We start from the raw sequence: 27,142 nt of genomic DNA, 5'->3' as shown, positions 1-27,142 counted from the left end.
TATTTCTCCACCTGTCAGTGTCTCCTGTGAGAAGTCCTATTTGAACCTCAAGACTCAGCTCTTGCGTCCCGAACTCTGGAGCTTCCCTGCCCTCGCTGCCACTGTCCCCACGATGGGCCTCGATTGTGGGTCTCCTGCACTGGCCTGGGGGCTCCCCAAAGGCAGCCGGCAGCTCCAGAGCCCAGCATTCCCGAGGCAGAGGTCTTCCCTGCTCCTCCCCCACCTGGTGAGGGTCACCTGAGTGGCCCATAGCCAGTAGGAAAACCTGCCCCCAGAAAACCAGAGGAGCTCTCCATCCAGTGGACCCCAGGGTGCCTGTTCTCCCGGCATGAGGTGAGGAGGGTCTGCGGGCCTGTCCTTCCACCACATGTGGCAATGGCAGGAAAGACCCTCCAGGGAGGTGTCCTCTCGTCCAGGCCCCACAGCCCAACACCCTTCAGTGGCTTCAGCCAGGCCCGGCCCTGTGCAGTGACCTTGTTGGCCAGCCCAGGGGGTCCTGACTGCAGACAGCGGAGCCTGTGGTGAAGTCAGCAGTGTCCAGCCCAGCCAGGCCCACAGATGGGGCAATGCTGGGACCCGCGGCGCTGTGCTCAGGGAGGGGGGAGGATGGCCTGGAGCCCGGCAGGTGAAACAGGCCTGGAGGGGAAGCCCTCCACCCCCCCCCAGCGCCCCCGAGCTGGAGCCTGGTCCTCGCACCACCGCTCGGCTGTCAGGGCGCTGGCGTGCCCACATGGAGGACGCATCGGGCCCTGGTGGGAGACCTGTCCCAGGTGATGACCCGAGGCTGGCACGGGGACTCCTCGGCAGGAATGACTGCCCCTTCAGCGGAGGTGGGGTGCCAGGTACGCAGGCCCCAAATGGCCGTGGGGGGAAGAGCTTCTCAGTCTCCACTGTTGTCACACGACTTTATTATGAAGCCTCAGGCACAGCCCGGACACGGAGCACGAAGGGAACACAGGACGCTGAGGGCATCGCTGGCCAGTCCAGCCCCCTGGCCCCACCCCTTCCTTTAAGAGCTCAGTAACACAGCTCAGGCAGCAGTGGGCCCGGCCCCCGCCCCCGCCCTCGCCCCCCAGGCTAGAGAACAGGTGTGGCCTATCCAGGTGCCCCTCCAGGCCAGTCACTGACATCTCCTCGGAGTCCAGAGCCAGCACCGTCGGGGCATCTTCTACTCCAGGACCCTCTGGTGTCGGCCCACTGGCTTTTGTCTTGTCCACATGGCACGGCACCAGGGTCTGGCCCTCTGCTGACCACCCCGGGGCTCCACCCACAGCCGTCTCCGTCTCTCACGGGAGGGTCAGCACAGCAGGGATGGACGGTGGGGACTGCGGTGGCTGCAGGGCCCGGGCTTGGTGACAGGAAGCAGAGGCCCAGGCAGTGAGAAAGGCAGCCGAGCCACAGCCCAGAGGGAGGACAGCACGTGGGCAGCAACGCCCCAGGCGCTGGTGCAGCCTGAGGGCAAGGAAGGCAAAGTGGTGGGAACAGCCACAGGCCGAGCCTGAGGCACAGACAAGCAGAGCGCCCTCAGATGGCGGTGAATTTAATGGCAGAGCAGCTCGCAGCTCACAGCCCTTTCTCCTGGGCCAGCTCCCCTCCGGCGGACCAGGGCCAGCCCAGCAGGGAGACGTTAAACACCCAGACCCCGACAGGAAGCACACACTGGCACGCATACCACACCGACACACATACTCGGACCAGCACGACACACGCAACAAAGACCCTCCCTGCCTCTGGCCAGAGTCCTTCGTCCGAGTCCCTTCCCGTCACTGGTCCAGGCTGAGGGTCGAGGAGAGGCCGCCTCGTGTCCAGGTCTAGACCTTGTACAGCGTCTGCAGCAGACTGTGGCGTGCGAAGGAGCAGGCCTCCAGGGCGCCGTTGGGCCTGTGGGGAAAGGCACCGGTGGGCGGGGAGCTCGGGTGGCAGCAGAGCGTGGGGCCATTTTTGCAGCTAGAAATGTGCCTGACTCCACTCTTCTAATTTTCACAACTTTTCTTTTTTAAATTTTCATAATATATTTTATTTAGCCCAATGGATCCAAAATATTATCCTTTCAATATATAATTACTATGAGATTAATGAAATACACGAAACTATTGCTGTATTTTGCACTGCCATGTTCTCGCTAAGTCTGTGGAACGCAGTGTTCCTCAGCCCTCAGCGTGCTGACCGTGTGGAGCCCAGGGCCACACGTGGCTGGCAGTAGAACGTCAGCACACAGCTCTCCGCTGTCCCCTAGCTCCTCAGTCTCTCCCAGTCCCTGTCTCCACTGCAGCCAGTGGGCGTATCTGCTGGTGTCACTGCTTTTTTAAGGTCCTTGCTTAATTCCATGCTGCTTCAGACTTCAAGACCCGTGATAATGGTAATAAGCTGTACTTACCTCTCCAGCCCCGTCTCACTCAACCCCACCCGAAACCCTACCCCGGATTCAGTTCATAGTGACTTTTCAAAGGGGATGCACACGCGGTGGGGGTGGCCCCGTCCACCCCTGCCCACCACTGTCCCCCGAGGCACTGGATTCACCTGCAGTGTGGCTGGTCAGAGCCCTTGGAGACAACCTTGGTTGGTCATATGGGGAGACTGAGGCTTGAGGCCTCCATGAGGACAGGGGCCCAGCCCACCCCCCATCCATGCTGGGCCCCAACAGGGCCCAGAGGCTCCTCATGACTTGACTGGTCAGCGCTCACCAGCCCCAGAATCCTCCAGGCCAAGGCCAAGGTTATCACGGCCGGTGGCTGTGCAGGGCCAGCACGACCAGGCCCCGTGGCCTCGGCTGCTGTGGGAGTGGACACAGAACTGCTCGGAGGAACGTCGCCGAGCGCCGGTGAGGGCAAGCTCCTAATTGACTGGGCTTCCCCTCTGGAAAATGGGGCGCTACGTCCTCAGTCTCTCGCAAGGAAAGGCTTTGTCCCCGAGTCCTGTGTCCTCAGCTGGGCCGGGGAGGAGGCCTCAGGAGTGGTGGTCACACAGAAGCGAGACCCAACACGGATGCCAAGAGCCTGGGAGGCACGAGGGCCTCTCACAAGCCGAGTGGAGGCCAGCAAGCCTCGGACCAGGCGCCGCCGGGGACACACTCACTTGGTCATGAATGCCTGCAGCAGGGGAGCAAGGGCCTTGGGGAAGTAGTCCTGTTGCACCATGTGGTTCAGTGCCATCAGGGGACCGTACAGGTTGGCAATGGCCTTGACCTTGTCTTCACTCTGTGAGGGGCACACACGGAGCTGCAGGTGAGCTTTGAGGTCCCCTGGGGGGGCCCAGGGCCTCCACCATCCAGTCCCTGCTCAGAAGCCCCACGGCCAAGGTGCTGGAGCAGAGCCAAGCCCAGGACGGGGTGGGTGGCAGGCCCTGACAGGACTCGTGTGGGACGGGGCGTGGAGCGTGGCCAGAACACCCGCTGGGGCACCCCCTCCAGCCCTCCCACCACTCCTTCCAGCCGCACCTTGAGCAGACCCATATGGATGAGGAGCCTGGTGAGGAAGACATTGGGGTTGAAGGAGGATGAGCTGAAGGCTTTCTTCATCAGGGCGTCTGCAAGGCAGAAGCAGCGTGGGCAGAGCGCTCACTGCCGCAAAGGGCGGGCCTCGGGCCAAAGGCCATCAGCCCTTCCTCAAGCCAGTCCCGCTGAGGGGACAGCTAGCACCGGGGAAGGGCTGGCTCTACCGGCTGTGACATCTTGGCCCTTCCCTGTCCTGGCCTCTCAAGTAAAATGGGCTCGGGGACCTCGCACGGCTGGGGTGGAGATGAAGTGAGGGTTCAGCCACTTTGTGGAGGCGAGGGAGATGGACAGGGAGACGGAGGAGAGTCTGTGCTGGGCTGCTCGGGGAAACAATTGGGTAACTTGTCCTCACAAATGGGGCTGGGCTCTCAGGGAGACCACCTGGAGACCCCTGCCTGGCTCTCACCCACCTACCCAGCCTCGTTGCTCAGTGACCCTCCTGCCCCAATGCTGCCTTTTCCGCGTGCTGTGCCCCTCACAGGCAGGCCCTTCCTCTCATCTGCCGAGCAGGACCTGGACCACCCCAGCACAAGCTGACAAGGTGGGAGGTTGATGGAGGTAACAGAGAACCAGGTGGGAAAGGGAACTCATGACAGGGCTTGGGGGAGGGGGACCAGAGATCCCGGAAAGCCTGGGAAAGGTATCAGGGAAGCAGGGGAACCTCCAGGTGGAGAGGACACGTGTGCAAAGGTTCAGAATTGGGGACAAAGGCTCAGTCTTCACACCCCTCCTCTGAGAGCAGTGCCTCCCCAGGGCCCTGGGCTGTGGCCAGCTGGTCTTCCTGTGTGGCTGTCCCGGCCCGAGTTCTAGATGCATAGAGCTGAGCTGACCTGGGAAAGGCCTCTGTCCCCCCATTTACAAAAACCAGAGAGGAGAGCCTCCAGCGAGAACCCAAGAGGAACAGGTGGGAGGGGCCGAGAGCAGCTCATACATCAGCGCTGGAGGGGATCCAATAACTGGAAACGTCCCGCCCTGGAGCAGCGAAGAGGCAGGAGCCCCCCAGGCCCCACCCCCACGTTACCTACTGCGTCCTGTACTGCCGTCCTCACTGTGGCTTCATCCTTGAACACAGAGGACACCTTCAGGAAGGCAGAGACCACCTTCTCCGGGTCAGAGGTGTCGGTCTGAGGACACAGGACACAGTGGCTGGTCAGCAGGGGCCAGAGCCCCAGGTCCTGCCTTGGCCCACACGGTCCCCGCAGAGCTGGCGTGGACCCGGCCCAGGCAGGTGGGCCACACACACTGAATGAAGCAGCAATCGCACCTGGTGACTCTGACCCCTTCCCATGATCTAACCTGAATAACCCCCGGTGCAGACATTCCCAGGCAACCAAGTAACCTCAACTTGACCGCTAACGAGAAAAGGCGCGACAACGCAAACGTCCAGAAACCGGGGCCGCCTGGCTGCTCCATCTCCTCCCCAGGCAAAGGGCACAGAGAGTTTTACTGACACAGGAAGACGATGAACCGTAGCCGATGGAAAGGTGGGCCACAAATAGGTTCACATTATACAATCTCACTTATCATGAAAACAAAACAAAAACAGATAAAACAAGGAAATCAGCCAAGCCAACCGAGAGTGAGCCCATTAAAAAAAACACACATATATTCTTATTGATTTCAGAGAGGAAGGGAGAGAGAGACAGAAACATCAATGAGAGAGAATCACTGATCGGCTGCCTCCTGCACGCCCCCTACTGGGGCATGTGCCCTTGACCGGAATGAAACCCGGGACCCTTCAGTCCGCAGGCCAAACCAGCTAGAGCTAGTGAGCCCATTTTATTTCTATTTATCACTCACCCTCTTCGAGCCTCAGTGTTTTCATCTGTACAGTAAGAGTAACAGGTCTCCATTTCTAGTTGCCAACAGTGTTAAAAAAAAACCACGCCCAGGTCTCAGAACAGTGCCTGGCAGACAGGAGGTGCTTGATAATCACCTCAGAATGAATGAGTGAAAGAATGGATGAATGACCAAACCCACTAACCAACCAGCAAGGGAGGCCAGAGCAAGGGCAGCCTGCCCACAATACACACGAGATGATGGCCACAGGAGTCCTGGGCAGCCGGCTGTTCTAGAGGCAGCTGGTCCTACAGACCATGCAGAGGGAAGCTAGGGCTGTGTGTGTAAGAGAACACACTCCCCAATTCCAGTCGTCTGAAGTGCGGCCGGCCTGCCCGTCTGCGTTCTGCCTTATAACGCCACACTCACTCACACGTCTACGTATAAAAGCGTCTGCGTATGAAAGGAACCCTGGCAGCCCACTCCCCTAACAGCCTCCCCTCTCGGTCCCACGCTCGGCTCGTCCCTTTTCTCCGGCAGCTCTGCTGCGGCAGGCCCGCACTCTCACCTGCTGGGCTATCAGCACGGAGCTCTTGGGCCCCAGGCGCAGCAGCTTCTCAGGGGAGGGGAAGGCCAGGAAGGTGGAGACATCAGCGGGAGGCGGGGAGGACAGCACGGGAGCTGGGTCCTGGATGGGGGCACAGGCAGCACGGTAAGGTCTGAACCCAGACTCCTCACCCAGAACACGAGCCAGTCACGGCTCAGAGTCTGAATTCTTCCTGCCACTCACATGCACTTCCCCAAAGGGCAGGCCCAGACACTGGCTCCCAGCGCTCAAGCCTCTGAGCTGGGGACAAGCCACCTCCCGAGGACTCCAAGAGCCTTTAAGACCAAGTGGGCCCTCGCCATGACGTGACATGCCCCAGGAATGACTCAGGAGGCATGGGGCCCTACCGTGGACCCCCAGACTGGATGGAGCCTGGCCCGAAGAAGCACGGCTAGTGAGCACCAGCGGTGCCCAGAGAAAAACTAAAACTGCCAAGTGGTGGCTGAAATGCTTCCCTAAAACTAGGAAAGCCAAACTCAGCAGAGCAGGGGACCCCTGTCCAACCCACAGTCCTCCGGAAGCTTTACTGGGGACCCTGGAGGGAACAGGATCAGTGAGGCAGGGCACGGCAGCCCTGGCTCCACCAGCCTCCTGGCCACGGAAGGGCACCACGTGCCAGCCGGGTCACGTCCCCGCCAGCCTACGGGATGGGCTGTCCCTACAGGTCACCACGATAACCCACCGAGGGGTGGGAAAATTCTCTCTCTATTCTTATTCTTTTACTGTTCTTTTAGAAATATTTATGTATGTCTTATACACAACATAGCAGCATTACATACGCTATAATTTCTAAGTAGACACATCTATACTGGGCTCAATACGAATACAGCAAATAGTTGGTGGCCTCTGTGTTCAAGTGGATTCCGCGCCTGCCCTGTGGCCCCGAGAAGCTCTCTCAGGATTTTAGGGTCAGTGGGCGGGGCTCTGATCCTGGCAAACGATGAGGAGCTCACCCCACTGTTAGGGTCCAGAATTTTCCTTGAGGGTGTGGATGACTCCTCTCCTTGCCCTCCCTGCTGTGGCTCTTCCTCCTCCTCCTCTTCCTCTTCTTCTTCCTCCTCTTCATCTTCCTCCTCTTCCTCCTCTTCTTCTCCTTCCTCCTCCTCCTCGTCCTCTTCATCCTCATCCTCACCCTCATCATCACTGCAGAGAGGAGTTGGCTAAAGCAGACCCTCCCAGCCCATGGCCCATGTTGGCTCTGAGGCCTGGCTCTGAACCCACAGACCCCAGCTGGGCAGCTGCTCTCAGGGTGGGGCAAGTGGGTCACCAGGGAGCCGGTCACTCATAGCTCAGAGCCCAGGGAAGCCCATGCTGAGAATCAGATCGCGTCCCTGTCCGAGCCCCCAGACCCACTGGGGGGACACAGGAAAGGAAGAGAACTGTCTCAGGGGGCCCGGGGTCTGGCAGGAACACTGCCAGGCTGAGATGCCCAGGGCCGTGCCCCCCTTATCTTGCTGACCACAAGCAGCCCCAGCTGGAGGGGCGGGGGGTTCCTGCCCCGAGGACAGCTGTTCTGTTTCCCCTGGACCCTGAGCCTTGAGCCCATCGAGTCCCCACATTCTAGGGGCAGCAGAGCTCTAGCAGTGACTGAGGATGACAGGGAATGAAGCCAACTTGGAGGTTACAGGGGCGGAGGGAGAGGGTGCTATCTACTGGAGGAGGCCGCCTTCCCCCCATGCCTCCAGTGGGCTCTGCAACCCAGAACCCCCACCCTCCTGCATGGGTCCCTCCCTTTCTAGACAGTCTCTGAGAGCAATGCGGAGCCCAGCCCCAGGCCACCCCGGCCTCATGCTGGCAGCCCTGCCTTATCCGTCAGCATCAGACCAGCCATCATCCCTTCAGAGCTCTCCCCAGCTCCCTGCGCTAAAGGGGACATTGCCCTCTGCCCTCCTTTGTCCCTCTGCTGAACATGTAATAATAATGTGGCTATTCTGGACCCCCTGCCCCACTAGAATGAAGTGGCACCTTCATTGTTGTATTTCCACATCCCTAATGCCTAGCACAGCACCTGGTACATAACAGCCTCAATCAATGTTTGTGAAATGAATAAAATGAATGAGTCCCTAACCGCCCAGAGCCCTACCTGAGGGATGCCAGCACCTGGGCCAGGTGGAAGCTGTCCAGAACCTCCTGGAGCTGCTCACAGCCTTCTTCTCCCAGGGCGTTGCCTGCTCCGGGCAGGGGAAAGGGGAGAAGAGGAAACAGGGTCAGGGTCAGACCCACCGGCAGGCCTGTGCTGAGGCCACCGCCACTACTTACCATTGAGGTCCAGCTTCTCCAGCTCGGCCTTGTCTGCCACAGCCTCAGCCACGGACAGAGCAGCATCTCTCTTGATTTCACAGAATGACAAGTTCAGCTCCTAAAAATAAGAGGAAGGGGTAGTGGCAGGCAGAAATGTGGGCCAGGAGAACCAGGTCCTCCTCGGAAGCCTCCATTTCCCCAGGGGAGGAAGGTAGGCTCCGTCCTCCAGATGGCCAGAATGACACCAACAGAAATGCCATGTACCCAGTGATGTGCCAGGTACCCAGTATGTTTATATACAGTCAACTATAATGATTTCATTTTAAAAATTAAGAAACTGTTCAGCCAGCATGGCTCAATGGTTGAGAGTTGACCGATGGACCAGGAGGTCATGGTTCGATTCCTGGTCAGGGCACATGCCAGGGTTGTAGGCATGATTCCCAGTGGGGGGCATACAGGAGGCAACTGATCAATGACTCTCTCTCATCATTGATGTTTCTGTCTCTCTCTCCCTCTCCCTTCCTCTCTGAACTTAATAAAAATGTTATTTTTTAAAGAAGAAACTGTGGCCCAAAGGGGAGAAGGCACTGGCACAACGGCACGAGGGAGGATGCAGAAGAACCCAGGCCCCGTGCCTCTGCCACCCCCTGACCAAGTGGGGGAAACCCTGACCCCAGAGGCACCTTCAGCTTGGGCAGGCCCCCGCGGACGGCGTCTGCAATGGCAACAGCGCCCTTGGAGCGCACCAGGCAGTCCCCGAAGTTGATCACCTCCACCTGCCGCAAGGTCTTCAGGGTCTGCAGGAGGAAGTGAGGGCCAGGGTGAGGCTGCAGGCCTCACCCAGGCCCCCTGAGCCAACGTCACACCCGGATCACCCGCCTCACCTTGGCCATGGCCACAGCGCCCTTCTCAGTGAAGGTGTTGTCGTTCAGGTTGATGACCCGCAGCAGGGGGTTGATGGCGAAAGCCTGGGCCAGGGCAGTGATGCCGGGGTGATTGATCCCATTCTGGGGCATGTGGACCTCCTTCAGAGTCCCTATGACCTGATGGTAAGAAACATGAAGATTTCTATATATGTGTAACAACTATAATTTGACATGAAACATCTGCGATTGCTATTGTTTTTTGTTTTTTTTTTTGTTTAAATATATTTTATTGATTTTTCACAGAGAGGAAGGGAGAGAGATAGAGTCAGAAACATCGATGAGAGAGAAACATCGACCAGCCGCCTCCTGCACATCCCCCACTGGGGATGTGCCCGCAACCCAGGTACATGCCCTTGACCGGAATCGAACCTGGAACCTTTCAGTCCGCAGGCCGACGCTCTATCCACTGAGCCAAACCGGTTTCGGCTGCGATTGCTACTGTTAACAAAGTCACAGACATTCTAAAGTTTACATTCCCGACTGAAGTGAGGTCATACGTTAGCCATGTTAATGATGAAAATCATGTGATTTCCCCCATCCATGTGCAAAGGCTCCCTGTTGTATCCAGGCTAGTGGGGTCCCATTGGCCCGGGTTAAGAACCCCGTCCCAAGGGCCCCAGAGGACACCTGAGGACAGCCCAGCACACCCACCACGCGCCTGTTCCCAGCACTGAGGACGGCGGCCGAGGGAGAGGGTGCAGAGAGGGCGCCTTCGTCTGCGAGGATGGTAACCTGCCCCGCCAGCTCCAGAGGGGAAGGCGCCCCTGCAGCCAGGGGCCCAGTCAGACACAGGCCCTCCTCCCCTGCCATGTCACTCTGACTTGAGGCAGCGAGCTTCGGCAGGGAGACCCCTCAGGGCAGGACTTTGGGGGACACTATTCTGGCCTGAGTACCGTTAACGCTGATAGAGTATTATTGGCCAAAGAAAACGTTTAAGTTAAGAGGAGGGGCACAGACCCTGTGGAGGCAGGTCTGGTCCTCTCACGGAGCTCACCACCAGGGACTCAGCAGGGTCCTGGGGGAGGAGGTGGGGCACCTGGGCCGCCGCTCCTTCCCACCTCCCTGTCTCAAGGGCCAGTCTGCCCTGCCCATTAGAGGCCAGAGACGCTGACCCCACCGCTCCAGCACCACCACGCCTGGCAGATGCCCCCGACTCTCAGAGCAGCCTCACAATCTTCTCAGGCAGCACACCAGGGGGCCACTGCCAGTTCACCTGGGTGAAGGGTTGTGCAACTTTCAGGCATACACAGAGCAACCAGCCCCCTGTAGGATGACCAGCAGGCTCAGGGCGGGGAAGCGACTTGCTTAGGTCTCAGCTGTCCCAGAGCTGGAGGCACTCCCAGGACATGCAGAACCACTCACCCCAAAGGCTTCTGCCAAGGCAGTGGCTCCGTCGTTCTCCAGACGGTTTCTGCCAGCCACGAAGACCTGCAGGGCCAGCGGCTTGCCTTGGGCACTGGACTTCCGGTAACACTCAGTCAGAGCTGCCGCCAGGATCTGTGGGGGGAAAGGTAAGAGGCCCAGGCCTACGCAGGAGGCCCTTCTCCCAGTAGGGCAGCAATGCCACTGAATGAGTCTTCAATGTCCATGCCACCCACTGGTGGTGGATACGGGAACAAAGAACTGCTCAAGCCCTAGCCGGGTAGCTCAGTTGGTTGGAGCATCGTCTCAAAACGCCAAGGTTGCGGGTTCAATCCCGGGTTGGGGCACATTTAAGAGACAACCAACGAATTCATAAATAAGTGGAACAACAAATCAATTCATATTCTCTCTCTCTCTCAAAATTTTTTAAAAAGAAAAAGAACTGCTCAAAAGCTGAATGGTCACCTCTCACATGTGCCCAGCACCCTATAATTTACAAAGAGCTTTTACATCTATTGCTTCATGTGCGGTCCCGCCACCCTGGGGGTGTAGCCTCATGGTAAAGATGGGTGACCAGGGCCCAGAGGGAAGGGAGAGACCAACACCAAGGGGCCAACTTGAAGCCAGGTCCGGGAAGGGCTTTCACAGTTAGCCACTGGACTGTCACAAGCCACGCAGGCTCAGGGAGGGACAGAATCGGTCCTACGGTTGGTTGCTAAGCAAGTGGCAGACTCTGGACAGGACCCAAGTCTTCCAGTGTCTCTCCCACGCTCCCCAAGATCTAAGGGGAGCCGGCCATGGAGACCAAGGCCCCCCTGAGCCCGTCTGAGACACGCCAGTGTGCAGGCAGCCACACAAAGCGGGGTCTCAGCTGCTGGGAGCAAAACCTAAACCCAGTCTCCCCTGTCCTTGGGTGGTGCCTGGAGCAGCTTCTAAGCCTCAGTTCCCTGGCAGAGGCGAGGTGAGGGGTGGAAAATGGAAGCATTTTACAGGGATGAGTCTGGCTCCCCCAACACATCACACTCTAGGCAGGGTTGGGCCCGATTTCTGTGCTGACTCAAATCTTTTAGGTGGTAACGCACACCAAGCTTATTTCCCGATCAGCTGGGGGGAGGGCGGGCCGGGACAGCAGGGGAGCGTGGCCCTTGCTCCCCCTCCCAGGGGGCAGGGAAACAGGCACCCTCTGCAGGGGAGGCCAATCTGGCTCCTCAGCCTGGAGCACTGCAAACGTCACACAGGTTCTTCCCGCTGCCCTGACAGGGCCACGTGGATGAACATTCAAGTCCCACATTATCTGGGGCACTCGACCCCAGATCTCTAAGCCCAGGTCTACTCATCTGAAAAGAGGGGGACAGCATCACCCACCTGTCACCATGGGTAGGAGAGTTAAGGTTATGCACATAACACAGCCTCAAAGGGAAGGTTCCCGACCGCTGTCAATTCCTGCATCCCAGCCCTTTTCTACTGTAGGTCAGAGCGTGAAGGGGAGGCACTGAGTCTTCCTAGAATCTGGGCCTAACAGAGCCAGAAAGGAGCAAGAAGAGGCTATAGAGCCTCCTCCCTCTGTGCAGGTTCTAGGAAGAAAAGAGGAGCCTTTCAACACTGACCAGCGGGCTGACCAGCAGGATGGGGGAGCACCGGGCCCCCCAGGAACAAAGGCGAGTTGCGCCCTCTCTCTCTGGGCTCCTTCCCCACATGCACAGCCAGGCCTCACGAGACTCTGCCAACTGCTCTGAGGGCACAGCAGGCCTAGGGACACCCAAAGCCCTGCATTTTGCAGAGCCAGCAAGTCGGAGCACATATGCAATACTGCCGGTGTTGCCAAGCAACAAAAGAACTGGGGTGGTTGCTTGGCAACCCCACCCTCACGAACTCCATCTCCTCTCCCCACTTGGCCACAGGCTGCCACCTTTGAGGCCTTTCTCCTTTGAAGAGAAAAGCAGGCCAACCAACCCAGATGGTGGGTGGCCAGGGCACACACTGCCAATGGAGGCAAGTGTAGTGGGGACTGGGCAGGGAGGGAGAGTGAAGGACAGCGGGGACGTGAAGGAGGGGCCCCTGCACCCACCTTGCCACCACCGATGCCCATGCCACAGTTGTTGAGCTTGAGCTCGTGCAGGGTGAAGCAGGCGGAACTCTTCAGCAGGGCCTCGAAGCCTCGAACTCCATCGGGCCCGAATGCATTGTCACTTAGGTCCAACTCCACCAGCTGGGCCCCGGCGGTGATGAGTCCCTCCCCTAGTGAGATCTGGGCACAGAGGGAGCTCATGTCAGTGTCCTACCAGGTGCTGCTTCTGTGCCGGGGGGCACTCAGGCTGGTGGGAACTGGCAGAGGGAGTGAGGCTTGGTGCATGCCAAGTGGTCAGGGGGTAACATCTGAACTCAGTCTGGATGAGAATCAGCCAATCAAACATGAGATTCCAGGCAGCAGTAAAAACATGAGCAGAGACATAAGCACAAAGCAGCACGTGTGTGCCTGGGGCGACAGCTGGTAGATTCCAGAGAGGCTGAGGCTAGAAGGGAATCGGGTTTTGCTACAAAGCAAGTGAGGCGTCAGACTGGGCAAGAGCCTTGAAGGCCAGGCCAAGAACTGTGAACTGAGACAGAACAATGGGCTTTGAGGTGGGTGAGGCGTGTGGAAGCAACAGCCCCCCAAGCTGAGGAGGCAGAGCGAGGGGCCGATGGAGGCTGGAGGCAAGTGCCCACCCAGGAGTGTGAGCAGCAATCTCGGGCCCCAGGCGGATGCTGCTGTCCAGCGTGCTGGGAGACGGAGGAGAGGAAACCGAAGCCTCTGCCCAGGACCAGCTGCGGCAAAAAGATGCTGAGCAATCCCGGGCCCTCCAGCCATGGGACCGCAGTGCCCAGGAGGAAGGGGGCGGAGAGGAGGCTGGGCAAAGATCAGGGAATGGGGGAGGGGAGGCAATGCCTAAGCTGGTCTCTGGCTGCCCCACCCACAGGAGCAGGCCCAGCCCTAAGATCTGCCCCAACTGACCTCTCGCCCTCAAGCAGGCAGAGCTGCTCAGACCCTCCGAGCCTGCTCCACCTTCCCTGGACTTCACGCAGGGCAGATGCTGTGCTCGCCAGCCTTCCGTGTCAGCATCTCAGTCACCCACAGGGCATATCCTGGCCTCCAGAAGGTGTTAGAAAAAGGCCTGGAATGGCCAGAGGGGGCGCACGCCGCGGCCCGTTCACTTACCAGGGCTGGTGGGATCTCCGACCGCAGCCGCCCTGTGAACATGTCGCTCCAGTGGCATCGCTTTGAAAGGAGGAGGAAGAGTTAGCTGAGGCCTCGCCTCATGGACTTACCCACCAAGCACTACAAGGCTTCTTCATCTGGGCTCTGTCAGCGAAAAGCTGGGCCCGCTCTGGCCAAAGCTGCTGGGGCCTGGAGACCCGCAAGGGCCGTGGGGGCTCAGCAGAAGGTTAGGAAAACCCCGATCTGCCCAAGCCTCTGGCTTCTGGGGGGTGGGGGGGGGGCACATGGGTGAGAGAAAGGAGATGCTCCGGGAACAAATGGCAGTGGCAGTGCCAGGACCAGGACCAGGACCAAGACGGCCAAGTGCTCCTTTCCAATAGTTTCCCACACGGGCTGGGGGGCAGCAACGTGAACATGACTGGGTGGTGGAGGAACAGCAACGTTAACAATGGGGGATCCAGCAGCAAGGAAATTACTCTTTCTGAGCCTCTTTTCAGCCTTCCTGCTGCCTCAGGAGCCGAGCTCGCCTTGAGGCTGCCGGGTCTTGCCCACCTCCCCACTTCTTACTCGTCTGCCTTTCGAGCCAAGGAGCAGACCTCGGGCTCAGGGCCTTGTGGGTTGGGACACCCGTGGATTGTGTGTGTGAAGTGCCCCAGGACAGGATAACATGTCCCCATTTATAGAAGGGACCGGGTTTGCTTTTCAATTACTTCAAAGTGAGCTGATTTCGAGGAAATACTAGGTAAATGGCACAGAAGTGGTGGCCACAGCACCCGTCTTATGCTGCCCAGCAGTTTAGTCTCAATGCATGGGCACTACCCTCCCCTCCCACTTTGGCCGCTGTGTCCATCTAAAACAGTGGTTCTCAACCTTCTGGCCCTTTAAATACAGTTCCTCATGTTGTGACCCAACCATAACATTATTTTCGTTGCTACTTCATCACTGTAATGTTGCTACTGTTATGAATCGTAATGGAAATATCTGATATGCAGGATGGCCTTAGGCAACCCCTGTGAAAGGGTCGTTCGACCCCCAAAGGGGTCGCGACCCACAGGTTGAGAACCACTGATCTAAACTATCACTCTGGCATCTCCAGCCTTTCCTGACCAAACCTGGGACTGATGAAACATGGCCTGGGTTCTGATTCTGACTTAACGGACCCCAGGATCAGAACCCTGGCCCGACAATCCCATCTCTGACTCTGAGAGAGGCTTCAGGCCTCACAATCTCAAGTGGCAGCACAGCAGTTAGGAGGCTAGTATCGGCTCCAATCCCGGCCCATTCCTGAGATGTGTAACTGTGGGCCACACCTTTCTCCTCTGTCACAACCTAACTGTGCACGTGTCACCACAGGGGAGGTAACATCTCCCGTCAGCATGTGCCAGAGCACAATGGGCATCAAGGGCAGCTCCCCCAGCCCCGGCCCCAGCCCTGGGCTCCTTCCTGCACAGAAGCAGGCCCGCGATGCTGGGCGGGTGACTCGAGGCACTGGGTCTGCACAGGGGACAGGACGCAGGCAGCGCTGCCCCTGGCCGCACTCTCATGACACGAGCCTGCATCTGGCCATCACAACCACCTCTCAGGGAGGAAAGACTTTTCATGAAGGAGCCCAGGCTCAGAGTTTAGTGCCAGGCCACGTAGCGCAAGGAGGTGGTGGTGCTGGGGCTTGAAGCCAGGCCCTTGGGTGCCGAAGCTCAGCTCCGCAGCCTCCAGGCCCAGGCCCAGGCCGCATCTGCTCCGTTCCCTTCCTGCACAGGCCACCAGCCACCGGGAAGGGCTAAACTCTTCTGAAGGAAAATGTCCAGCTTCTGCTCAAGGAAGGGCCTCCCGGGCAGGAGAACAGACACAAGCACTGCCGGCTGCTCACCCGACCATGACCTTCCTGAGCAAACAAGCACCAGGGGCCACTTCATAAACCGGCCGGCCCTCACTAGGCAAGTCCACTCCACTTCTCTCGTGGCCCAGCCCTGCACGCCCTCCCGTTCCCAAAGCCCAGGGGAGGAGCACTGGACGCAGGAGTACCAAATGCGTTCGGCCACTCAGCAACAGGAGGGTCCCGGGCCATTACTCAGCCCCCTGAGCCTCGGTCCCGTGACTTACAGAATGGACACTCTTTATGCCTGGGTGGCTGTGAGGACTAAGGGACCCGTGCAGAGGAGACCAACACGAGCCCAGCCTTTTATGAACTAAGCCGCTCTCACCTGCAAAGCAGGGCCCTTTCCCTCCGGACTCTTTGGGGGCTTTGCTACACTCACACACGCCGACCCCGGCAAACAAGAGCAGGCGGCAACATCTTCCTAGTGATTTGAATGTGGTGACCCACTTTTCCCAAAGAGCATCTTGACGTACTGGCGTTCAGTGGCACCCACATTGGGACGCACGAGGAGGGTCACCCCTTGGATCTAGCCCGTAAGAGGCCGCCAATCAGCCGTGAGGAGGGCAGTCAGCCGGCCGCCGAGGCATCCAAGCTAAGGCCGGGGCATTTCTGCCCAACACCAGACTCCCCTATAGGACAGGGCAGCCTTTGCTTGGAGCAGGCTGAGCGTTTGCGAGAGCAGGGAGGTTCCCATGCCGGTTCTGTGCCCGTCCCTCCTAACAGGCGCCAGAGCGGCCGTGCAGGTGAAGGCTCTCTCTGTCCCGTTCTGCTCCACCCCCTTTATCTCCACACGTGTAGCCCAATAAACCCGCTACACTCCCAATACCATCTCCCTGTCCCATTCGAGGACCCGAATGGACACATCATGCAAGAGCAGGACCCTGGCCAGTGCCGAGTGCTCTGGGGAAGCCAGAGGCAGAGCTGGCCGTGGGCCTGGGAAGGTCTGCGGCCGTGAGTGGAAGCTCATCCCCAGCCAGTCCCCTTGGGGCAGCTCGTCCCCTCGCAGGTCTCACCTTCAACTCCGACTTCTTCTCCAAGGCCTTGGCGATCACCCTGGCTGCTTCCACGCCCACCGTGTTGCCTTCCAGGCGCAGAGCCTCTAAGCCATCAAAGTCTTCAATCTCTTTAATCACATCCTTGGCTGCCCAAGACCAAAGGAGAGAATCTTAGACTTGGAATCACAAACAGCCGAGGCAGGAGAGCCCAGACACTACCTTGTCACTCAAGCTCCTACAGCGATGATGCACCTACCATGTGCCAGGCCCTGACTCACAAAGAACAATCACACAGGCTCACAGTCCAGCAGGGGACACAGCTACACAGACCGTTTTTCTGTAACAAGTGTTAAAACAAGGCATGCGTAAGGGTCTGGGAGCCAAGGGAAAGACCAACTGGCTGCTTGAGGCAAAGAAAGAGCTTGGACACCTACTGGGTGGTGTGCATGGAGCCTCCCAGGACAGGCAGGGCAGCAGGCCCAGTGGGAAAACGGCACCCAAGTTAGGGGGCCAGCAGCTACAATGGCACGAAGGCTTTCGAGCGTTCCATTACTCATGTTTGGGGTGTTCATCACTGTGCTGTTTTATTATGATGAAAAATTCCAAACAACCGAAATGTCCATCAACAGCAGATAGGTTGATATGTTATTTGTATTCTCTCTAGTATGTGCATATGAGCATATAAACAAACATACACATTCACACAATAAGGTCCAGAAAGATAGAAACCAAATGTTAAAGCAGTTATGTTTAGGTGGTGGGATTATAAGTGATTCAGGTTAATAAAGTAGCTTTTAAACTATCTGTAATATGATCCTAATTATTTTAAAAAAAGAAAAAAGAAAAAGGAACTCAGCTATGTTTAGGAAAAACACACACACAGCAAATGACTAAAAAAATGTACAAAAATTAACAGTAGTTGTATCCCTGGGCTGTGTGATAACAAAGTTATAGAGTTTTTTTTCCTTCTTCCAATGTTTCTGTATTCTATAATGTGCATGTATTAACTTTACAATCTGAACAAAACACACTAGTTACATGAAACAAATAGTGGAAAAGAGATGGAGATACATATGGGAGATAAAAGTTTGAACTTGACCTTCCAGGTTACAAAGCCCTCAGAGGGTCTTGAGAAAGGTTTTAACTTGCGATCGCTAAGGGGGTCCCTACAAAGCTTTCCAAGCTGGGGACCTCTGTACGACCCTGCCTCCCTCCGTCTCCCCTCCGCTGCACGTCCTCAGAAACCCTTGCTAAGCTCCCAACAGGGTCAAATCTTCACAGGCAGCACAGCCCCGATCTCCTATGGAGCCTGCTACAATGTTACACCGTCTAAATGAACTTCCTCATTATGGTGACTTTGTTAATACTGTCTTCCCACTGCTCACTACCTCCTCTGCTCACTACCTCATACAGATAAGCACTTAACACACTACCGTGTGAGTTTTCCACACATTGACTCCTACATTCCCCACATCATCTAATGAGGTGGTTACTGTTACAGCTATTTTATGTGACTGTATTAAGACACAGAGAGGGGAAGTAAATGCCTACCAACGTCACCCAGGTAGAAAACGAATGACCCAGCATCCATTTTCCATTTCTCAACAGGGAGGCTGGACAGGAATGGGCCTCCATTCATAAAAGAGGAAGCTGAGGTTTCAAGGAATGAAGCAACATTGCCCAGGAGCTCAGGGAAGCCAGCAGGGCTGCTTTTCCAAAACTGAACGTACATGCTCCCCCCTCTACCCTTGCCTCTGTGTACAACCATGGACTTCAAGCAGCCCCTCAGCAGAGAAGCTCCTTAATCCCTCCCCTCCCCTCCCTGGCCCCTCTCCTGGGTGACTGCACCCTGTGCAAGGGCTGAATGACCTGTTCCAAAGGGGAGCGCCCCTTAACACCCAGGGACTGGCCAGGTCAACAAGGGGCGAGGAGGGCTGCTCAAGGCATGTTTACAGAGTCCTTGAAAGCAGGGCCCCAAGGGAAGACAACATATGCTGCCTCAGTGACCTAAGGACAGAAATAGGTGCTGTACTTTCCACAGACCAACCTGGGAAGGAAATGCACCAAAACGGGAAGAGCAGGGACAGGAGGAGGTGGGGGCCACACGTGAGTTGCCTCTCTCACTTCGTTTCCAATCCAAATGGAGTGACACTAACTTAACAACAGATCAGAAATGGGCCCCAACCACCCCTAAATAACCAGCTGTCACGTGGCTCCATGGCAGGGATTTCTCTCCTCAGCCTCTGTCGCCTCACAAATTAACAAGCTCCAGGTTTCATTACTCTGCCACACAAAGCAGAAAGGCCTTTCTTTGGTCCTTAAATGACTTCCTGGGGAGAAAAGGGCCTGACCTAATCATCAGACACATGGCCTCCTTGCACAGGCCCTTGCCCAACCCTGTCTGCGCTGGCTCACTCCCAGCCAAGACAGAGCCCTTTGTGGGTCCAAGATGAGGCCGCCAGGCTCCTCAGCACAGCATTCAAGGGCCTCTGCCCTGGGTCCCTGTGGGACTCTGACTTTTTTTTTTTTAATTGTTTTATTGCTTAAAGTATTACAAAGAGTATTACATATGTCTCTTTTTTCCTCGCCCTTGACAACCCCCTGGCCTCCCCTACCCCCCAGTGTCTTATGTCCATCGGTTATGCTTATATGCATGCATACAAGTCCTTCAGTTGATCTCTTACCCCACTCCCTCCTGACCCCAACCCTCCCCGGCCTTCCTGCTGTAGTTTGACAGTCTGTTTGAGGCAGCTCTGCCTCTGTATCTATTATTGTTTATAAGTTTATAATGGTCTTTATTATCCATGAATGAGTGAGATCATGTGGTATTTTTCCTTTATTGACTGGCTTATTTCACTTAGCATAATGCTCTCCAGTTCCATCCATGCTGTTGCAAATGGTAAGAGTTCCTTCTTTTTTACAGCAGCATAGTATTCCATCGTGTAGATGTACCAGTTTTCTAATCCATTCATCTACTGATGGGCACTTAGGCTGTTTCCAGATCTTAGCTATGGTGAATTGTTCTGCTATGAACATAGGGGTGCATATATCCTTTGTGATTGTTGTTTCTGGTTTCTTGGGATATATTCCTAGAAGTGGGATCACAGGGTCAAATGGGAGTTCCATTTTTAATTTTTTGAGGAAACTCCAGACTGTCTTCCATAGTGGCTGCACCAGTCTGCATTCCCACCAGCAGTGCACGGGGACTCTGACTTTTCTTCCAAGCCCACCCTGTGGGTCTCAGCGTCGGTGTCTGGCTCACGTGTTTCTCCCAGCCTGCAGTGCGCTCTCTCCTTAAATCTTCCTTCCACGACAGTTCAAATACACCTCATCCACAGAGACGTCCTGGACCTCCTACACTCAAAGTGGTCCCTTTCCCAAACTACACGCTTCCCTGAGCCTTCCACTCAGGTCTCAGAGTGTATTTCACCTTCCACCTCCTGTTCGTTACTGAGTACCTCACTCCCATTCCACATGAGCTCCTCCGAGGCTGGGGCTGGAGGGGGCATCCTGAGTGACCGAATCGGGAGGCAGCATGTCCAGCCTGTGCTGGTGAAGTGCTTGGCTATCTGCACGGATTTTAGGGCCACAGAAACCTGAGTTCGAATCCAGCTGCACTACTTACAGCTGTGCCCTCAGGCAAATCATACCACCTCCCTGAGCCTTAATGGAGATGAAACCTACTTCACGGGCTTTGAGAGGATAAACCGAGATGCTATTTGTAAGGCACTTAAGACCCTGCCTGACACTGTTCAATGAATAGCGTTTATTAGCAAATCCACGTTGACGGCACTGAGCTGAATGTCCACGGAGAAGCAGAGGAACAGGATGCAGCCGGACCTCTCTCAACATCCTGGCCCTGTTTACCAGCTGTATGACCTTGGGCAAGTTATTTAAGTTTCCAAAGTCCTTTTTCCCTATTTCTAAAATAGCAACATTTGTATCTCAGGGATGACGCAAGAATCAAAAGTAACAAAAACACAGGGAGGAGCTGGGTACATTTTAAGAGCCTATAGCATGTTAGGAGTGTGCAGCAGCAAAAACTGAAGCAGTCTCTGACATGGCGGGGGCAAGCCTGCCACGCACACTCCGGGCCAGTTTCCTGGTTGGGCCAAAAGTACCAACATAGGTGCCTTCACTTCCAGACACCAGGGGAATCAGGGATGGTCAGTGCCAGGCTTGCCTTGGCCAGGGATGGAAAGACAGGTCTGCACTCTGATTCCTAGTTCTCTCCCATCCTGGTGCCTGCACACAGACAGGGGCGGCCACCCTCCCTCGGGGAGATGCAGCTGCATCGGCCAGACCTCCCAAGAGGGACCAGACTGTTGTTTCCATGCAGCGCCAGGGGGAGGGCCTCAGCCCTGGGGAAGGTGACAGGTATTCCCAGACCATCTTGGGGTCATGGGGGTGAAGGTGGGAGTGGATCTGAAGTAAGAAGTTAGCAACTAGACCTTGGGGCTGCCACTAACTGTGGTCGCTCACTGCCTCCGTCCCCCCAAGAGATAAAGGGGCCCTCCCCACCTGCCAGCCTGAGCCATCCTGGCAGGAATGCCCACCGCAAACATAGAGACCGGCAGGGAAGCCTGCGCATGCTCAAGGGCAAGTCATCTTTGAGCCTCACTGTTAGATGGGCCCAGTGATACCTCTCAGAGCTGCAGGGACAAAATGTGACAATGTAGCTAAATGAGCCTGACAACCAGTAAGAGTGAGCACTCGTTCCCACACTCCCTTTCCTCCCCTGGGCCAGCCCACCCCGGAACTCACCATCTTCTGCAGTGTTGAGTTTGAGGCTCTTGCCCTTGAAACTCAGCTGTCCCCCAGCCACCTGGGTTTTGGCTAGCGTCTCTGCCAACTTGGCAATGTCTTCAGAGGCCATGCTGGACACACTGGTGGGCTCCCCCAGAAACCTGCAAACTGAGGTGACCAAAGTTTCATTAAGAGAGAGGAGGCTCATTTCCAGAGAACATCGCAGAGCTGCTTGGCACATGAAATGCACCCACGAATCGTTTATAAGCAAGCTATGTTAGCAAATCAGTTCAAGTCATAAGTATACACAAGTGCTGTAGGATGTCACTGATGTGATTAGTTTTGTGCTTTAAAGAAAATCTTTAACACGATGGAATACTATGCTGCTATAAAAAGGAAGGAACTCTTACCATTTGCAACGTCATGGATGGAACTGGAGAGCATTATGCTAAGTGAAATAAGCCAGTCAATAAAGGAAAAATACCACATGATCTCACTCATTCATGGACAATAGAGACCATTATAAACTTTTGAACAATAATAGATACAGAGGCAGAGCTGCCTCAAACAGATTGTCGAGCTGCAGCGGGAAGGCCGGGGAGGGTTGGGGGGCAGGAGGTAGGGGGGTAAGAGATCAACTAAAGGACTTGTATGCATGCATATAAGCATAACCAATGGACATAAGACACTGGGTAATAGGGGAGGCTAGGGGACTGTCTAGGGCGGGGGGATAAAATGGATACATATGTAATACCCTTTGTAATACTTTAAGCAATAAAAAAATAAAAAAAAATAAAAATAAATAAAAATAAATAAATAAAATCTTTAAATGGTAGAAAACAATCCAATTTGGGAGAACGGTACTTTGTGGTAAGATGGAGAATGGCTATGAGTACTGTGTGCACCACATCAGGTTCACTGGTTAGCTGGTGGCAGACCGCTCAGAAGCAACATCAAATTTATGGCAGTCTGCATTTTTCTTTCACAGGATGACAAAGAATGCTATCTTACTGCCCTCTTCAGTGACGACAGGTGGCTGACATTACTATGCCCTATAAACATATATGTACTTTGTGTGTGGGAAAAACCCAAACAAATATACTTTATCTCTATTTTTAAAGTAATGATAGCTACAATGAACGAGAAGGTAACTGAGACCCATGTTATGGAGAGAATGTTTTCATATTTAATGTTTGTAATTATTTTCTTTTATTTTTTATGTTATTCTTTACTTTTTATTTAATGTATTGTGGTGACACTGGTTAACAAAATGATACAGGTTTCAAAAAAATGATACAGGTTTCAGGTGCACAATTCTACAACACATCACTTGTACACTGTATTGTGTTCATCACCCCAAGTCAAGTTTCCTTCCATCACTTCTTATAAAGAGTCTGCCCCCCACCCCTCCTTGTAATTATTTTCATTATAATGTAATCTGTTGCTAAAGCTAATGTTATTGTAAAACTCGAGTTTCTGTATAATTTTAAAACTGCACAAAACTGTACCTGAATACTTGGAACAGAATTTTATAACTTGTTTTAAAATCTTTCAAATGAAATCTTTAAATCAGTTCAACGAAAATTTTTTTGTTAAAAAATTTAAATGTGCCCTGGCTGGTAGTGTCGTTGGCCCTCACACCGAAGGTTTGCAGGTTCGATTCCCGGTCAAGGCCATGTACCTGGGCTGCAGGTTTGATTCCTGGCCTCAGGCTCCGGTCTGGGCACATTCTTGGGGGCAACCAATCTATGTCTCTCACATTGATGTCTCTCTCCACGCCCTCCCCCACCCCTTCCTCACTAAAAAAAAAAAAAAAAAAAAAAAAGAGAAAATACATTCTAATGTGAGGATTAACCAAAATAATAATAATAATAAACAAATAAAAATGCTACATATAAAAGAGAGACAGAGTGGGGGAAGAAAGGAGAGACTCCTGGGTCCCTGGTTGGGGAGAACCCAACTGCCCCAGCTGGGACCTAGCAAAGCCCTGTGAGTTGCCCAGTTCCTGGGCCCCAGGGAGAGGCAGTTAACTCCCAGACCCATGGCTGTAAGGAGTCTGCCCCAGGCACACACCTGCCTGATCATCTTGGCTACGTTCTGCTGGAGGGTCCCATTCCTCAAACAGGACATAGAAGGCTACGGGATCCAGGTCATCCATCCCAGAGAATGCCCCACCACCCACGCTGGCATGACTCTGGGGGTGGGGCAGAGGGGTCAGCCCACTGCACATCTGGTTTCAACCTTGGCCAGGGGACTAGGCAGCCCACGGTGGTCAGACCTCAGGGGTTCCTAGGACACCAGAGATCTCTACATCACAACAGCCACCATCACAATAGACCAGGGGCAGAGCTGCTGGAAAAAGGAGCTACCAGCCGGGAGTCCAGCAGACTCAGAAAGGACCACTCCATTTCTCCAGGGGAAACGGCAGGTAACAGGGGAGATCAAGGCAGACAGAACTAAGGGACTCCACAGATACTGCTTCCATCCAGACGGCTTCCTCCCCAATCTACTCACCCTCAACGTACAGTTGTGATAGCTCCCCATCTTCTCACTCCCCCTGGCTTCCTCTGGGCCTAAGCAGCCAGCTTCCCATCCCCTTCTCCTGATCTTAACCCTTATCACCCTAGTCCAGTGGTGGGCAAACTGCGGCTCGCGAGCCACACGCGGCTCTTTGGCCCCTTGAGTGTGGCTCTTCCACAAAATACCGACTTCTGTGCATGGACCACTAAGTTTCAATCGTACTGTACGTGTACGCCCACTAGTGGTATTTTGTGGAAGAGCCACACTCAAGGGGCCAAAGAGCCACATGTGGCTCGAGAGCCGCATTTTGCGGACCACTGCCCTAGTCTGTCCTTTTTTTCTTCTTTTTTTTTCCTTTTTTAAGAGAGAGGAAAGGAAAGAGAAACATCAATTTATTCTTTCACTTATTTATGCCTTCATTGGCTGGTTGTTATTATGTGTCCTGACCGGAGATCGAACCCACAACCTTTGAATATTGGCACGATGCTCTAACCAACTGAGCTACCCAGCCAGGGCCTGTCTGTTTTTATCAATAAGCATGAATTATTCTTCTGGGGTAAGGAGGCAGTCTTCCACTCATTCATTCAGCATTTATGAGTACTGGTGTGTGCTGGACATCGTTCCAGGTACCAGCAGTGCATGATGAAACAAAGTCCTGCACTGTGGAAACACGTTCTAAACAAGCTATTTAGTAACTTAAACAAGATACTCAGTATCTGAAGAAAAATAAACAGAAAAAGGGGTGGGTAAACAATTTTCTTGGTGTGCGCCCGCGCAATTTCAAGTAGTGTGGTTAGAGAACTTATTAGGAAAGAAAGACTGGGAGGAAGCGCATTCTTGCAAATGCAACTGCTCTTGTGGGGGAAGGAGTTGGGGCAGGGGGAAGGGGGCGGGGGGGGGGGGGGGGGACTACAAGGAGGCCAGCGGGGCTGGAGCAAAGAGAGCTGGGAGGAAGGAGGGAAGAAATGAGGAAAGAAAACGAACAAAGGCCCAAGTCACAAAGGTCATGGGAAGAACGGTGGCTTCTATTCTGAGTGGCGAGGAGAACCACGGACGGTTCCTAGCAGAGGAGAGGGGTGACCTGCCACGACCACTCTTACCCGCGTGGCATTTAGAAAGTGCGCCGACCGCGGTCTGAAACGGAATAAGAATTACCCCGAAACTCCCCCACCTCTGGCAGTTCTTGGAGGGGACAATTTGAGGCTAAAAAGTGGAGGTGAGGCCTCCAAAGGTAGTAATAGGCGCACAGAACTAACTTATCAGCTGGAGAGGAGCCCACCCTTCAGTCTAGCGCACACACCGACCCACGAGGCCAGGAACCCCAAGCCAGAGGGGTGCGTTCACTTGTGCAAAGTCTGCAAAGCAGCGAAGACAAACAGTAAACACACGCACAGCCTCCCCGTTCGCGGGAGGGGCGGCACACGCTTTCTGATGCACAGCCATCGCCCCCGCGAGGCGCCCGCGGTGACGCACGCCAGCCCGGCCCTCGGCGGCGGGCGTGGAGGCAGCGGTGGCGGCGAGCGCGGGCCGCGAATGACAGGCGGGCGGCGCGGGGGCCCCACCCGGGACCCGGGAGGACGCGCACCGCCCCCAGCTGACACCGACGCCAACAGGAAACGCCACTGCCCGCGGCGGCGTGCGGGGCGCCCCGGCCAGGCGAGCCAGGCGCCCTAAGCCTCAGTGTCCCCACTGGTGAGGGGGGCCGGCCCCCCACTCCCAGCCCCTCCGCGCTCGGCCATGGAAGGCGCAGGGGAGGCCACGCTCAGGAGGCCCCACACCTCCCACGTCCAGTTCCAGGGACGCGCCACCCCCGCCCCGCACCCCATCCCCGGCAGGTGACGGGAAAGGAAGGGGACCCGACTCTACCGTAAACAGCCGGCGCCGCCGCGCGGGGAGACCCGAGCAGGCGCGAACTCCGCCGGGGCGAGGACGTGGGGTCCGGCAGCGCAGGTCGGAGTCGCCGCCTCCGAGTCCAGCGGTCCCGATGCCCAGCCCGCCCGTCAGTTCTCCTGACGGTTCTCCCCACTCGCGTCTCGACACCACCTGCTCGCCGCACGGCGGAGGATGATGGCGGAGGAGGAGGATTTTGAAAGCCGGCAGTTTCTTTCCTTCGATTTGATTTGTTCGAGGCCCTGACGGCTTCCCCGGCCCCCGCGCGTGTGGCCTACGGGGAGTGGTAGTCCAGTTCTCCCGCTTGGGGCGCGGCAGAGAGCGGCCGCGAACTACCAATCCCGTGATGCAACGCGCCCAGAGCGCCGCCGCCGGCCCCTCTCCGCCCTCCCTTTTCAGCTTCTGGCTCTTTCTGCGGGAGACCATGGGGCGGCGTTTAGACGTGAGCGTCCCGGAAGACTACAATTCCCTTTATGCCTTGCGGCCTAGCATCCCCGCCCTTCCGGAAAGGTGCAAACTCACTTAACAAAGCCGTAGAGCCGAAGGCACGCTGTTGGGTCAGTTCAGCATGCGGTAGGTATTTCCTAAAAGGAAAGCTGCGCCTTTTTTTTTTTTTTTTTGTCCCATGAACTTGAAAGGATATTGGAAGCTTTCCATGTAAATAGCCACAAATTACTTGATAATTAAAAAGGAAAAAAAAAAAAAAAAGGAAAATAGTAACCCTATGATAGAGAAACTCGGTGACACTACACTACCTTAACCCAAATCGTCCACCTGAACATTGATAACAGGACAAACTGGCATCCATCGTACACCTCCCGATGTGGTGCACTGAGAACGGAGCATCACCATCCAGTGAGCAATGCATACAATTCATCTAATAACGAGGGAACATCAGACAATCCCAAACAAGTTCCAGAATAACTAGTCTGTACTCTTCCAAAAACCTTCTGTCGTGAAAAAGACAAAGAAAGGCCGAGGAATTGTTGCAGATTAAGGGAGGCTAACAAAACAGGACAACTAAATGCAATACATGATCCTGTACTATAAAGGGTAATATGGAGCCCGGCTAGCATGGCTCCGTGGTTGAGCGCGGATCTATGAACCAGGAGGTCACGACACATGCTCTGCCCCTCCCCCCTTGATCCCCAGTAGGGGCTCCAGTAGGGGGCGTGCAGGAGAGCCAATCCATTAGTCTCTCTCATCACCATTATTCTCTCTCATCATTGATGTTTCTCTCTCTCTCCCTCTCCCTTCCTCTCTGAAATCAATTAAAAAAATTTTTTTAAAAAAAGGTAATATTGAGACAATTAGCAGAAGTTGAAAAGGGAGGGTGAAGAGGGGACCCGCGGCAGCGCTCTGGGCATGTTGCATCATAGGACTGAAAGATAACAGTATTGTATCAATTAAATTTATTGATTTTTATTACTGTACTGGGTTATGTAGGAGACTGCCCTTGTTCTTGGGAAAATACATGCTGAAATTATTAGGAGCATGAGGCCTGCAACTTA

General features: G+C 55.2%; 1 protein-coding gene across 3 annotated transcripts; it reads right to left on the bottom strand.

Moving 5' to 3' along the window:
• Positions 1 to 888: 888 nt before the first annotated feature.
• On the bottom strand, positions 889 to 25,967 carry RANGAP1 (Ran GTPase activating protein 1). 3 transcript variants are annotated; one of them, XM_059680786.1, is made up of 16 exons: positions 25,608 to 25,967; positions 21,240 to 21,382; positions 16,494 to 16,621; positions 13,605 to 13,664; positions 12,477 to 12,656; positions 10,409 to 10,543; positions 9,005 to 9,163; positions 8,804 to 8,917; positions 8,139 to 8,238; positions 7,963 to 8,047; positions 6,833 to 7,022; positions 5,841 to 5,960; positions 4,515 to 4,617; positions 3,437 to 3,525; positions 3,076 to 3,197; positions 889 to 1,881 (listed from the first exon to the last, which is right to left on the bottom strand). In XM_059680786.1, the coding sequence occupies exons 2-16, from the start codon at positions 21,349 to 21,351 to the stop codon at positions 1,812 to 1,814; spliced, it is 1,767 nt and encodes a 588-aa protein (XP_059536769.1). In that variant the 5' UTR covers positions 21,352 to 21,382; positions 25,608 to 25,967; the 3' UTR covers positions 889 to 1,811. The 3 variants fall into 3 exon arrangements, with proteins under 3 accessions (XP_059536769.1, XP_059536768.1, XP_059536770.1); XM_059680785.1 differs by having other exon boundaries at positions 21,240 to 21,389; positions 25,608 to 25,963; XM_059680787.1 differs by lacking the exon at positions 21,240 to 21,382 and having other exon boundaries at positions 25,608 to 25,963.
• Positions 25,968 to 27,142: the final 1,175 nt, after the last annotated feature.

The sequence above is a fragment of the Myotis daubentonii genome, chromosome 2 (genome assembly GCF_963259705.1).
Source record: "Myotis daubentonii chromosome 2, mMyoDau2.1, whole genome shotgun sequence".
NCBI classification, from domain to species: Eukaryota; Metazoa; Chordata; class Mammalia; order Chiroptera; family Vespertilionidae; genus Myotis; species Myotis daubentonii.
Note: the sequence above shows the minus strand (reverse complement) of the source record. Positions and strands in the feature narration are given on the sequence as shown.

Excerpts from the sequence above, each read along its gene's own strand:
- RANGAP1 (XM_059680786.1), bottom strand. The coding sequence starts at position 21,351 with ATGGCCTCTGAAGACATTGCCAAGTTGGCAGAGACGCTAGCCAAAACC. Across the intron at positions 16,622-21,239 it reads ACTCAACACTGCAGAAGATG|CCAAGGATGTGATTAAAGAG; the intron begins GTGAGTTCCGGG and ends GGTCTTGGGCAG. Across the intron at positions 9,164-10,408 it reads CCTTGGCAGAAGCCTTTGGG|GTCATAGGGACTCTGAAGGA; the intron begins GTGAGTGGTTCT and ends TCTTACCATCAG.